Source organism: Acanthisitta chloris, unplaced genomic scaffold, assembly GCF_000695815.1.
Source record: "Acanthisitta chloris isolate BGI_N310 unplaced genomic scaffold, ASM69581v1 scaffold5867, whole genome shotgun sequence".
NCBI lineage: Eukaryota > Metazoa > Chordata > Aves > Passeriformes > Acanthisittidae > Acanthisitta > Acanthisitta chloris.
Window position 1 is genome coordinate 163,826 of NW_008684192.1, and position 14,116 is coordinate 177,941.

Consider the following 14,116-nt stretch of genomic DNA (forward strand, 5'->3'; position numbering starts at 1 on the left):
CATGCATTAAAGAAGCTTGTGCCCTTCAAAGAAAGTCATTCCCTTTTCCATCAGGCACTGCTCAATGGAGTAGCAGCTGCCTCTGAGCAGGATTCTGATGGGGAGCTCTGGGAGGGTGGCATGGCACGTGGGCACCACGAGCAGCAGCACCAGCCATGGGCATCACTGGTGGGCACAGCTGCAGGAGGCAGGTCAGCTCTGATTTGAGGGAGAAGCTTCTCCATCAGATCTGTTTCTTCTCTGTAGCTGCTCCCCAGTATGTGACCATCCCTGTGTCTGTAGGGGATTATTTTTGGCTTTCATTCCCTCATGCCACAGGTGTTTATGTCAAGGTCACAGCATGTTCCTTTTGGGAAAGACCCTCAGGATTTTCATGGCAGCATGTGCCTTTCCTTGCAGAGGATCTGACATTCCTTGTTCAGAGCAACAGTTGGAGACAGTAATTTTCTTGGATTTACTGGAGCATTTGAATTCATTTTGCAGAGGTTCCCAAGCCTCAATGTGCTCAGTGTTCCCACATATTGATCAGGAGCTTTGTCCATTTTAGGTCACCAGAGTTGAAAATGAAGAGACATTCCCATGGCCAGGAGCTGGGTGGAAGCCTTGGTGTCAAAGTGGTTTGGTTGTTGGTTTGAGTTCTGCTTCTGCGGGCAGGGGGGTCTCACTTTGGAGGATGTGATCCAGGTGAAACTTGAATTTTTGGTCCAGCAACAAGGGATCGATCATTCCCCAGGAGTTACTGGTGCTTGGTGCAGGGTGAGGATGGCACCTGATGGAAGTGGTGGGTAGGTCAGCGTGGCATAGCTCTGCCCAGTAAAGCAGCCACACGGGCACGATTGCTCTTCAGCCAGGAGATCTCTCTGCGCCACTGCGAGTCGCTGGAGCAGAGCTGGGCACTGCAGCAGCAAATGAAGAGGAAAATTGAAGTAATGTTGTATTATAAATTTATGATTTCATCTGCCTGGCTTAGAGAGCGCTGGTGGTGTGGGCAGAGCCCCCAGGCAGCGCGGCTGGTACCACAGCCACCAGGCACAGCCAGGGTGGGCCAGGGAGAGTTGGGGCTGTGCTGGTACTGCCCTGAGGTCAGAGGCAGGACCATCCCAGGACGGGCAGAGTCAGAGGTGGCATCCAAAAACCACTGCAGGTGGTTGACATCCAGCACTGTGCCAGTGTGCACAGGCCACAGACCCCTCAGCTGCAGCCCTGACACATCATCCCCCTGCGCCCCAGCACTTGTGAGCTGACAGACCTGCTTCAGGCCCATCTGAATCGGAATAAAACTTCTTTCCCTCCACTTGGCAAGGAGAGTGGCTGTGGTCAGACGCTGCAGAGCAGTTTTTCAGCGGTGGTGTGAACGGCGCTACTTACTTAGCAAACAATCCATTTATCAATAGTGCTGTTTGGAAAAAAAAAAAAGGGAAAAAGGTTTGTAAAGCTTAACTCCGAGAGATCTGATTTAATGACAGAGGTGATTAATTTCTAAGGGAATCCAGCTGTTGAGCTGTGAAATAAATAGGCAGGGGCTAAGCAGTGTGTACATATCGCTGATAGTGCGACATGCTGTCCGGGCGTCGCGGGGCTGTGTTCCTCAGCACGGCTTAATCCCAGCATCAGAATTCATCCAAGCATTTTTATCTCCCAGGTTTAGATTATGATTAATAGGACATTGTATGTATATATAAATCTGATGGGAAATGGAGGGACTTGCTGCAGCAGGGAAATCGCTGTGTGATGGATGAGTGTATTAAAGGATAAGTAAAAGCAGAGATAGGAGCCCCCCAGAAGAGCCATTGGGCTGCTGAACGTGTTCTTGGGCTCCAGACCAGCTGCTGGCGTCACTGATGGGTTTCCCACTGGCTTCAGGCAGTGGGAGCAAACTTCTCCTGATGGTTTCATGATCTGGAGAGGTCTGGGCTGATGCTGAGGCTCAGCAGGGATGTTCTGCAGTGTTTAGTGCACTTGAACTGCCAAGGGTGGTGCCTTGTTTAAGGACACTGAGTGAGGAAAGGTTGAGGATCAGTGTGAGGTTAGAAATTTAAGAAGCCTCCTGAGTGTGCAGGACACTTTGGGCCATCAGCTGTACAGGTCTCAGCAAACAGCCGTGTTGAGCGCAGAGAAAGGACAAGAGGGCACAGACTCGAGCTCTGCCAGGGGAGGGTTAGGTTGGATATTAGGAAGAGATTTTTTTACAGAGAGAGTGCTCAGGCATTGGAATGTGCTGCCCAGGGAGCTGGTGGATTCACCATCCCTGGAGGGTTTCGGGATGTGGCACTTAGTGCCATGGTCCAGTGACCACGGTGGGGTTGGACTTGATGATCTTGGAGGTCTCTTCCAACCTGGTTGATTCTATGATTCTGTGACATGCTGTTCTGCAGAAGGATGGGGATGTTCAAACAGGATCACATTGTGTGACCCCACGGCTGCTGCCAGCCCACACACGACCAGGGACTGGTGGGACCTCCAGCACACACACACAGAGCAGAGGATAAACCCCTCCCAGCACACGGGCACGGGGCGACCTCAGCCGAGTGCCGCAGGGCCAAGAGGAGGTGTCCACAGCACCCTCCGGCCTGCTGCTCCCTCATGTTCCAGCTGCTCGTTCCAGCCCTCAGAGCTGCCACTTTCTGCCTTGACTGAGGTGTCTTTATTAACAGAATGATCCTGAGTGGGTTTTTTCTCCTCATAAACCTCCCGGAGCTGCCAGAGGTCGACTGCATCTCCGAAACGGCTCTCGGAGCTCCTCGCGCAGCTTCCTTTTACTTTCCTGAAAAATTAAAAGCTCTTTGACTCCCTGGCTCGTTTCTGCTGCTGCCTCCAACTCTTTGATGTGTTAACTGTTGTCCTTCACACTCCCGGGATAAAGAATTACTACTACCTTAATCTCCAACTGTCAATAGCTCTGAAGCAAAGTACATTCATTGTAAGCTCTCCAAATGTCAGAGCAAACCCGTGTTATGTGTTTAGCCTTAGCATTTGGCATTTACTCTTCCAGCTAACAAGTATGCACAGTCCTTGGGCTCCAGACACCAAAGTGCATGTTAATTAGCAGAGTGACAGGCTCGAGCTGGGCCGGAGCGCCCACAGCTCCAGAGCTTTCCATTCAGGAGAGCCATGAAACCTCTCTGCAGTTTGGCATGAGCAGAATAAATCTGATTTTTTAATGCCTTCTGTAAAATTAAGTCTCAGCCATCTTCCTTGTCATTGTGCATTGTATTTAAAAACAAAAAAAACCCTTCATTAATCCTCAAACTTCTCTCTCTCTCTCTCTCTCTCTGTCTCTCTGATTCAAAATATTCCCATTTTACGTTTCTGTGATCAAGGTTACCCGAATTTTGTTGCAACGTATGGCCGAGGATACCCTGGATTTGCCCCAAGTTACAGCTATCAGTTCCCAGGTATGTACATTTCATTGCAGATTTACTTTATCTCCCCTCTTTCCTTCTTTTTTTTTTTTTTTTTTTTTTTTTTTTCTTTTTTTTTTTTTTTTTTTTTATTTTTTGTCTTTTTTTTTTTCCTTTTTTTAATATCCATAGCTGCAAGCTGAGACAGGCAAGTCTGCAGGGAGCATCTCACACCACAGCGAGGGTTTTTTTTTTTCCTATTTTACAACAGATACTTATAGAGACATATTTTAAATACATTTTTTTCCTAACGTGTAAATTGGTACTGGTTATTTGAAAACAAACTTTGTTAAATTCAAACATAAAGCAAGAGACATCACGGAAGAGCTGTTACCTCCCTTTGCTGGGCCTTTCCTCTCATACATTTTGTAGAGCTACACACAGACACGCACACACCTTCCCATGCTGTCCTGTGGTAAGTGACTGTTCAGCTTCGAGTCCAAGTCCCACCTTGCTGTGCTCTGTCTCAGGTCCTGCACAGGAGCTGTGTGTTGCTGGTGTGGTTTGGCATTGCTTTGGTTCCCCCTTGCCTCGGCGTGGCTGTTTGGCTCCAGGTCGTTAGGATGAGACTCTGCTGTGGGAGAATGTGGATTGTCATCATCCGTAGGGCAAGGAGTGTCCTTGGGATGGGAATTTTGTGCAGCTGGTTTTGGCAGGACTGAGGGGAACGGCTCTGTGAGGGTTTGTGGTTTGGATTCACTAATGCCAGGGCTCTACTGAAAGCTCAGCTGCCTCTTCCAGGCTGGGCCAGGTCTGGAACACGCAGGGTGCCAGGCGGGCAGCAGGGCAGCGTGCTGGGCAGGGCTGCTGGTGGCACCGCTGCTGGTCCCACTGCTGCTGGTCCCAGTGCTGTGCTGGAGGCGCTGGGAGAGGTGCAGCTGCAGGATTGCAGCCAGAGTTCGATATAAGGAGGAGGCTTCAGCAGGCTCTTGTGTGTTGTCTCACACTTTCCTCCTGGTCCTCATGGCTGTGTGTACCTGCTGACGTGTATGAAGGCACTGACTGAGAGACACCTTTGATAGGTTTAATGATGGAAATCGGCAGAGCTTAGATGAGTTTAATTACAAGCGTGTCTAGAACGAGCGTGTCTGCTGTCGCATCCTTCAGCCAAGCGCTCTTAGATCTGTGTTTATTAAGGGCCTCGTTTTGCCAGAGCAGGCCTTCCAGTCATTTCCTGCTTGTTTTCAGTCTCCTGCAGAGATTGAATGCAGAGAAAAAAATCCCAGTGGACTGTGCCCACCAGAAAGCAGGAGCTGCAGTGGGGTCTGCAGTGCCAGGAGATGCTCAGAGTCCTGTCTCACCTTGTTGGGTTTCCTTGCCCCAAAGCTCTGCCCCTGTCGTGCTCTCCATTAGTTATTCCTCAGCAGCAACCAGAACCTTCCTGGAGTCGTTCGAGGTTTCTCAGGTGCTTTGGGGCTCTGACCTGCAGACACAGTGCAGGGCACAGGAGCCTCCTGGCTGGAGGGTGCTGTGAGGTGCCCAGCAGCAGGATGGAGCACTGTGCCACGGGAGCACAGCTCAGGGTACGGGAAACCTTTCGGGAGGAGCGTGGGAGGTGAGGACAGGGACGTGCTGACCCTTCCCTTCACGTGTTTTGGCACTTGCAGAAGTGCCTGTGGTACAGCTGTGGCTTGGAGTGTGCGACAGGCACGTGGAAACTGGTGGAGGGGAGTCTGAAATGTGCCTTCTGAGTAAGTTGTCAGGTCCAAAATCTCAGTGTCATGATTTGGAGAGAGAAATACTCTGTTTCTACAGGATCATCCGGGTCTGAGTGCCCAGGAGCTTCCTCTGCCTCCTGGGGTTCCTCACAGAGGAGACCTGGCAGTGTGTTTGGCACAGTGGAGTTGTGCTCTCCTGGGCAGGCAGGGGGGCTGGGCTGGTCCCTCCAGGGGTGTTCCAGCACAGCTGGGGACAGGCACCATCCTGCTGTGCTGCTGGTCTGTCCCTCCACAGGTTGTGCTGCCTAGTTACTGGTTTAGTAATTAACCTCCATAGCAGGAAGTCCCATCCAGTTGACCTGTCGTGGTGCTGTGTGCTGTTGTCGGGGTGAAGTGAGGTACAAATGCCATGACCCAGCTGTGTGTGTCCCGTGGTGGAGCCACGGGAGGGTCCTGGCCAGGCTGTCCCACAGCCTCTCCACAGCCTCTCCCACAGCCTCTGCAGTCTCTGCTGCTCCCCCAGCAGGGACAGCCCCTGCCAGGCACACACAGCCCCTTGGGGGCCACTCTGTCCCCTCCCGTCCTGCTGTTCCCCCCCAGCCCTTCCCCACGCCTACATTGCCTCTGTTTTTTATTTTCATTGCAATCACTCCCTTTCTTTCTGTGTCTCTTTTTTTTTTTTTTTTTTTATTTCTGGGACTTATCTTTTCAGTTTAATCTATTAATTTCTGTTCTTATTTCACTTTGCAGACTATTTGCCGATTTCACAAGACATAATTTTTATCAACTAGTTCTTAAAGATGCATAACAAATTAATCTGGGTTTACTGCAGTGCTAATGAGAGAGAGAGAGACAGAGAAAGCCTGGGTGGTCCATGTCTAATATCAATGTCCACTGAAACATTGCTGCTCTTACTGGCTGGTTTGAATGACTGGACTTTTTATTTCATTTTCGTTTTTTTTAAAGGCTCCATATCCTCACTGCTTTGAGTTTGCTTTGATTTTTTTCAATTTTTTTTTTCCTCTGCTTTGTTATGAGTTTTTAATGCCCACTTGGAATGTAACTCACAGGGAGGGGGACAGGGGCGTTCTTAAGGCATGACTTCTCACAAACTTCTTAGAAACCATTCCACCACGGAAGCAAAAGAGGGTTGATTTGGTCTCATAGACAGCCCCAAAGAGAGTGATTGGCGCTTTCTAACGTGGCGACGTCCAGCAGGGCCCAAACCGTGTCCAGGGTGGATGCCGTCCCTGGGGTCGTTAGCGGCGCGGGGTGTAATTACCCCAGGGCTGTGACCCCGTGGTGCTGGTGGCTGTGGCTCTCGGAGCCACTCGGGGGCTGCCCAGGGCTCTGGGGGAGCTGCCCCTGTCACACCAGGCCACGCTGAGGTGGCACCCAGAGAAGGGCTGAGGCCCCACAGCCATTCCTGTCCGTGGGGCTCGGAGCAGCCTGGGCTAGTGGAAGGTGTCCCTGCCCTCGCAGCAGGTTGGAATGAGACAAGCTTTGAGGTCTCTTCCAGCCCAGCTCCTCCTGGGAGTCTCTGATCCCCTGATCCCAGGCTCTGCCCTGCCCCACACTCTCCCTGCACCTGCTTCTCCTTCCAAACTCTGCTTGCAAATCGTGGGCAAACCTCCCAAATTCTGGCCCAGCTTTCCATGCTTAAGCTGCTCTCCGGCTCCCCCCGAGTGGCAGGGGAGCTGCAGACCTCACCCATTGGCTCTGCCCAGGCCAGGGCTGGACTCTGGGGCAGAGCACACAGTGTGCCCAACCCCTGCCCTTCCTGAGGTGTTTGTGCCTGGCTGACGAGTTTGTGAGAAGGTCTCTGCATGCTTACAGTAGGACTGTAATGCACTGTAATGTCTGTTAATCCACGTGTTCAAACTGTGTCAGAGGCTCTGCAGTCCACGGCTGTGCTGTTCATCTCATTAAAGATGCTTGATGTAATAATTGGGTAGTTTTCTTTTGACTCTTCTGCAGGCGATAGCTTTTTTTAATCTGTATGGCTTCTTACCATTTTGTTTGGGGTTTTTTTTGCTATGAATTGCTTTGCTTTTGTGAACTTGTCTTAGTGTGCATGATTTGCAAACATTTCGGCTGTTGTGAATTTTCTCATTTTTTTGTAAATAGTCCATCTGTGCTTTTCTTTTTTTTTTGTTTTGTTTTGTTTTGTTTTTTTCTTTTTTTATGACTTTTTCTCCTGTAAGTAACTGAGGTAGAAAATAATAATAAATTGTTTACAACGGATCTGCTGTGTTGCTGCTCTCTTAGCTTGCAGTTCTAACATTTCGGTTTGGATGCCCCAAATAACCAGTACCAATGACAGTCGAATAAAAGAATAAACCAACCATCCCTCAGAGCATGTGGCGCAGTGTCTGAAGAACCTGCCCAGGAGCAGTTACCTGTGAGGTGTGTTTGCAGAAAAAATTGCACCCAAAAAAAGACAAAATGCACTTGTAACTGGGGGGAGTGGAGAGATCTGCATTAAAATCGCAGCATCCCTGTGGTGTGATCCTCCACTGCTGTGGTGGGATGTTCCAGCACTGTCTTTAGCCCAGCTGGACTTTCCCCCACCATCACTTGCATGTTTGGGGATTGTCGAAGTTTCTTAGGAGCCTTCAGGTCAGGAATTTACATTCTTTATTTTAATTAAGGGTTTGTTTGCTTGTGTGTTTGTTAAAGCTTATTAAAACCTCTGTGTGTGGGGAGAGGTGGGAAAGCCAAATATTTTCACCAACTTTGCAGGGCTCAGGGAAGTACATTTGCTTGTTAGTCCTGGTGCTGCAGAAGCCACAAGCCGTGCGCCCCACTCCTGCAGTGCCTGGGGTGGTGGAAGTGCAGCACAAGGTGGTTCAGAGTCTAAACTGGTAGGTTTTGTTATTATGAGAGCATTTAAACCAACCTTCTGTTGAGCTTAATTGTAGAGCTTAATCTAGGTTGTTTCCCTGATGCCAGTCCCAAAGCATTGGCTTGTTGGCCACCAGAGCTGGGCTTGGAGGTATCTCGTGTGAAAGTTATTTGTGGTGCTTGCCTAGGAGGTGATAGCTAGAAAAGAGTTAGTTTCTGGGTGAGGAAAAGGAGCTGGTGCCAAAGGGGAATTATTGACATGCTTAAGGCTTCTTTGTCATAGTCTCTGAGGGAAGGAGGTTCCTGTGCCTGTGTTTTGACACCCAGATGCAGGTTCTGTTGCTGCTGCAGGTCTCCCCTGTGGCTAACCACCTCTGAGTGCAGTGGGAATGGGAGGCAGAGTGTGTCTGTAGCTCCAGCACCCCAAAAAGCCAACCATTCCCTCTGTGCCTGGGTGCAGAGCACCCAGCATGGGCTGCCTGGGGCTTCATCAGCCCTGAGCCACATTCCCCTCGAGCACCCAACCACCTTCTCTTCGATGTGAAGTGCTTTTCAAGTGCTTCCTACACAAGGCTTCTGTCCCCGTGGGGAGTGATGAAGTCAGTATTAACAGGGTGCAGCTCTGAAGCACTTCAAGCACTGTTACAGGAGTCTAAGGCTTGTCCAACATTTACTAATGGGAGCAAAGTTTGGCTGCTCGGGATACTGTGATGGTCAAACGTAACTCTGGGAAAAGGGGAACTTGGTGGCAGCTGCAAAATAGGAGGAGGAAATACAAAACCTATTTTAAATTGTCTGTTCAGTTAGTTAAGCCTTGTAACAGCAAGAGATGTGGAACGAAGCTGGAGATGTTTCTCACGCCTTTGTCTAACTCTTTCTTAACTGCTCAGAATCTGCTCTGATCATCCCTGCACTGCATGTCTTGTTTTCACCTCAAACACATCACTGCATCTGCATGGCATCAATGGTTTACAAAGTGCATCTGAAATCTGCTGGAGCCACCTCAGTTACCTCCTCTCACCTCTCCGTTTCAGCCTCCATCACTGACAACACAGACTGTAGACTGGACCTGGTTTAAAACTAAGATTTTGGGTGTTCTGTTGCTGGGGAGAGACCATTCCCATTGCAGGTGCATCCCTGGAGGGAGGAGCAGCTGGAACTGCAGACAGCAAACTGAGAAATTAATATAGCAAAGCCCATAAATCTCCAGCCAGAAGATTCTCCTTTGAGTTCTGCTTAGGTGACTGTAGCTTGTGTTTTGATGCAGGAAAAAATGGTCTCTGGAGCTGTTCCCTGGGTCTGAGCAGGACTGAAACACCTTTGCCTCTCAGGCACAGTCTTTCTGAGAAGAGCTGTATTTTTTAATGTTGCAGAGAATTGTGTAAAATGCCTCTTTCACCTCCCATTTCCCCCTGTCCCTTAACATAATCTGGTTATGAAATTTCAGGTGAGGTTTTCCAGAGAGAAGCTGTTGATGGGAGTTGGTGGTGCAGCTCCCACCGCTGTAAGTGGCAGCAGAGCGTGGGCAGTGAAGGTAGTGCCTGTCCCTTTGCCTGCCCCATCCCCTCTAGGTGAGTGAGGCTGCTCTTGAGGTTTCCCCCAACAGAACATCTGGCTGAGGCCCAAAACTGCTCAGGTCCTTCATTAGGTTTTTCTCCACTGATACCTTGAATAACTGAGCAGTAAGAACATCCTGAGTGTTGAACTTGAACACTGATTGTCCTGTCCTCAGCTGCTCACTGATCCGTGCCTGGAGTTTGAGGCTTTAAAACTTAAGGGTCATTGCCCTGAAAATGAGTGATCCTAAAGGGACAGAGAGGAGACAAAAGGAAAAAAAGACCTCCAGACCTGCCAGTGGCTCTGGAGGTGTTTGTGTTTTGGAGCAGTGCTGCAGCTCCTGAGTGATTTCAGCTGTGGATGGGCCTCAGCTGCAGCGAGCAGGAGGGTAATGAGGATAATTACTCACGGGGTAAAGAGGCAGAACACAAACACTGGTGTGTGGAGCAAAGCGTGGATAACCCTGCAGAAGGAGGAACGTGGTCTGGTGATGTCCATCTTGCTGTAAGAACACAGAGCTCTCCTGCTTCTATGTGCCTTGGTAGAGACAATTTTTAACTGTGAAGCTGTTAGAAGTTGAGGCTGGGGTTGCAAAGAACTTAAAGAGATCAGTCTCTTCAAATGTGAATGTTTTTCCACCAGTTAGTAGTAGGATTTCCAGCTGATCCCTGAGGTGCTTCCAAGCCCTCCCTTGCCCAGGAGCAGTGGTGTGTAGTTATTCCCTGAAGTTTTCTGGGCTCAGTGTCCCAGTTCAGTCCTCTGGCTGTTTTGGTAACATGGGTTGTGGAATGCCCAGTGGCAGTTCCTGCAGGGAGGCCCTGGCATGGGCCCTGTGTGCCAGCAAAGGCTGTGCTGGGTGAGCTGCTGTGCTGCTGAGAGAGGTGGGGAAGAGTTCCCTTCCCTCTGATAACTTTGTCCTCTGATTTACTACCTTCTTTTTTATGTAGTTGCCTCTTTGTGTTGAATTTTTCCAGCTTCAGCCTCCAGACACGAGTGTTCTTTTCATGCCTTGGTTCATCATCAAGGACCTGTCTTTAAATAATACTTACCCAGATAGTTTAGGTGATTCATAAAAGTTGAAGCAAGCAGCTTAACCAAATAGCTCATTCTCTTTACCATCAGAGCAACCGAAATGAGGCTTGAAGCAAATCAGTGCCACGGTGCTGAACTTTAAATCAGTGCCTTAATGTGGTCCTGGCTAACCTGCCCTCGTTCAGCCAGCAGCAGCTGCCTGAAATGCAGAAACTCAGAGCTGCTGTGAGAGCTTGGGGCCGGGGGGCTCAGCTCTTCCTGCCTCTGCAGAGGTCGTTCCCTTTACACCTACCTTGCTGATTAAAAATTGGTAGTCAGTGTTTGACTTTGGGCTTTAAAATGAGTTGAAGCAAGTGCAGAGAAGGCCACCAGAGTGATGAGAGCAGTGAAGTACCTCTCCTATAAGGAAAGGCTGAGAGATTTGGGGTCGTTAAGCCTGGAGAAAAGGAGGCTTTGGGGTGGGCTAATTGCAGCCTGAATGGAGCCTGCAGGAAAGCTGGAGAGGGACTTTTTACAAGAGCATGGAGTGACAGGACACTGGGGAATGGATTCAGACTTAGAGAGGGCAGGGTTAGATTGGATATTGGGGAAAAATTCTTGGCTGTGAGGAAGCGAAGCTGTGGCTGCTCCATCCCTGGGAGTGTTCCAGGCCAGGTTGAATGGGGCTTGGAGCACCCTGGGCTGGTGGGTGATGTTGTCCTTCCAACCCAAACCAGTCTGTGATTCCATGATTCTATGAAGTGCTTTCATGGGAGTGATCAACTTTGCACTGAACAGAATTACTTGGTTTTTAGGAAACAATTTGGTTGAGATTCTCTTTTGTCCGTTCACTTGCAGCTCATGATTCTCTGTGTTTCCCCAGTTACTAATTAGGGAGAATCCCAATAACATACTGGGTGTGAGTGTTGGATGGTGGGAGCTCCGGAGGGCCCATTGGAGCTGTCGAGCCTTGAAGCTGCTGTAGGGTAGGAACAGGTTTTACGCAGAGTAAATAGCCTAAATCAGCCACTACCAGCTTTTGCTTCTTGGTTTGAGGTTTTTTGAATAGTTTCCTTAGGATAAGCTGTTTGCCTTTGAGAAGTTTCCCAGTTTTCTGTCTGGTGAAACAACTGTGAAAGGGTTATTGCACTTGAAACGCCCCAGAATGATAATTTGGAGACAAACAAGGCTTTGTCTCACTGATGCATAAAGTAATTACTGGGCAGAAGTGCAGCATTCTTATCCTGAAACCCACGGCCTGAGAGCGGCAGCGGCTGAAAAACGGCTCATTCACCGTACATAAAGTGGAAGTGCCAAGTTTTAAATTGACTGTATTTGGGTTTATTGTTTGGTTGTAATTCCAGAGCAGAAGTGTTTGCTCACAGTAACATCCCATGCGTCCTGGTGTGGGACGTGGGACTGACCCTCTCACAGCATCTGCTGTGCCCTGTGGTGTCACTGCCCCCGCGTTCCTCTAGACTTTAAGAGAGCTTCATAGAGTCTGCAATCACATCCCAAGGAGTTAATTGCTACTGAACTCTGGTAACGGGTTGTGAATGATCTGGTAGATCCCCAATCTTTGATCAGTTCCAGGGAATATTTGACTTCTCTGGGTGTATGTTCTTCTTTAAGTATTGAGCATTGAGTTTTCCATCTGAAGCTTGGAGCAGTGGCAGGTGTTTCTCTTTCTCATCCATGTTTCCTTATAGAAAGGGAGGGGAAGCGTGAGGCAGAGAGCCTGGGAGATGAAGGTTTTAAACATAAAGGGATTGTTTTGGGACGGAGCTTTCCCTTGTGTGTGCTCACCATTAAAGCCGACATTTTTGTCCGGTAAATTGGACCCACGCCTGCCTGCCTTCAAAAAAAACTACCAGGCTCTTCTGCTTCATGGTTCTGAGTCTCTGATACTTTTGAAATGAAGCCTAAAGATCCTCCAAAGAGGATAACACTGCCTAATGGAAAGAATAATGCGAGCGAGAACCCATCTGAAATGACAGCTGTGAGCCTTGCGCAGCTTTTCGGGCTGATCAAAGCTGCTGGGAACGCTGCTGGAAAAGGGGGATCAGCTCCCCCACTCCTTCCTGCTCAACCTGCACAGGATCTCCTGTTCCAGCCTTTGCATGTTTTTCCTGGGAGATGAAATGCCCCTCCTGGATGGGGATTTGGGTTAACTCACTGGGGGTTGATAGGTGAAGTGTTGGGGGTGGCAGAGCCTCAGGGCTCAGTGTGCACAGTGACCCCAAACCCACACACAGCAGTGTGCAGCTCCTCTGCCTGTGTGTACTGCAAACACAGAGGGAGGAATTTACTTCCTAGTCACAGTTTTATGGTGGCTTTTACTTTATTCTTCATGTGTGTGTTCCCATGATTTTGCTTCTTTTGCGAGGTCGGGTGATGATTTGAGCATCTCAGCTCATGTTTTTATCCTTATTTCAAGTCCCTTCACTCATTGCTCTGGTCTGAATACGCAACCTCAGTTGTGCCCAAGTGCTTTAGCCACTGGAAGCAGAGGAAATTCTTTGTGTGATGTTTTTTGATGCAAGAACTAATTCTGTGATCCTCGTGGCTTCTTTTTTGGATGATTCCTGTTGTCTGGCTGGTTGCAGAGAACAAGGTCTTGTGTGCTTTGGGGGCCCAAGATATTTGGGGTCCGCAGGGGCTGAGCATAGCCAGGCTGAAGGAGTCAGTGATTTAAAGCGAGGGCTGCAGGGAAGAGGGTCTTGGCAGTGTGGAGAAAGGGGTGCAATGTGGTTCTTGGGTGAGTCCCTCACCGGGATGCCTCATAGCCAGATCCAGGCTGGAGGGAGGGAGAACTCGGTGGTCTGGGAAGGGACAATCCCACTGGAGCAGGAGATGGAGCTGAGCAGAGACCTGTTGAGCCCTCTGAGCCCCCGTGAGGACTGGCCCTGCTCAGGCAGCGTGGCTCTCACCAGATTTGTTCACAAAGCCCCTGGAAAATCCGCTAAATCCTGGGCTCTCAGTGAGTGTGAGACAGCAGAGCTGTGTGCTGCCACTCAGACCTGCTGCTTCAGGCTCAGCCGCCCCGTGATCCCCAAACTCCTTCTGCCCTGGGGGATGCAGGTGCCTGATCCAGCATGGGCTGAGTCTGGGACCTCTGGGCAAAGCACTTGACCCAGTCGTGTCCATCTTCCCTCTCTGCTGCGCTGTTTAGAGGGAAACTATCGATGCGGGAAGCAGGAAAATTTATCTGTGACAAATTGCACTGAGAACGCTGGTTTGGGCTCGTTCCGAGCAATGAGGGAGCATGAAATCGCTGTGACTCCTCAGGGCTTTCCTGGACAGTGTTGGGAGCTCATTGCAAAACATTTATTGTAAAATACCTTCTAATTGCAGTGCCTAATGTGGGCACTTCTGGCCTTTGGGAAGCTCCGGGAGCTTGTTTTCTCCAGGCAGTTGGGAGCAGCAGGTACTCAGAGCACAGGAGGAATCAGAGCCTTAAACAAACCCCAGGAATTAATTGAGCTCTTCCTCCACCTCTCTTGATTTTCCAGCTGACTTCAGGGGGTGCAGAGGGAGAGGGGCTGGCGCTGGCTGCGCTCCCTGCCTGGCCAGGGTGGGATCCAGAGCACACTGCCGGCAGTGCTCCCGTTGGCAGCCTCGTCCTCACACCCATCCCTGGCACAC

At 49.8% G+C, this 14,116-nt stretch overlaps 1 protein-coding gene across 1 annotated transcript in view; it reads left to right on the forward strand.

Moving 5' to 3' along the window:
* MSI2 (musashi RNA-binding protein 2) overlaps positions 1 to 14,116 on the forward strand; it is a gene marked incomplete at both ends in the record, with an annotated part of 124,951 nt that overhangs the window by 91,318 nt on the left and 19,517 nt on the right. The window contains one exon of the mRNA XM_009079237.1: positions 3,321 to 3,395. Coding sequence (XP_009077485.1) covers positions 3,321 to 3,395 — 75 coding nt within the window. The remainder of the gene's footprint in view (positions 1 to 3,320; positions 3,396 to 14,116) is intronic.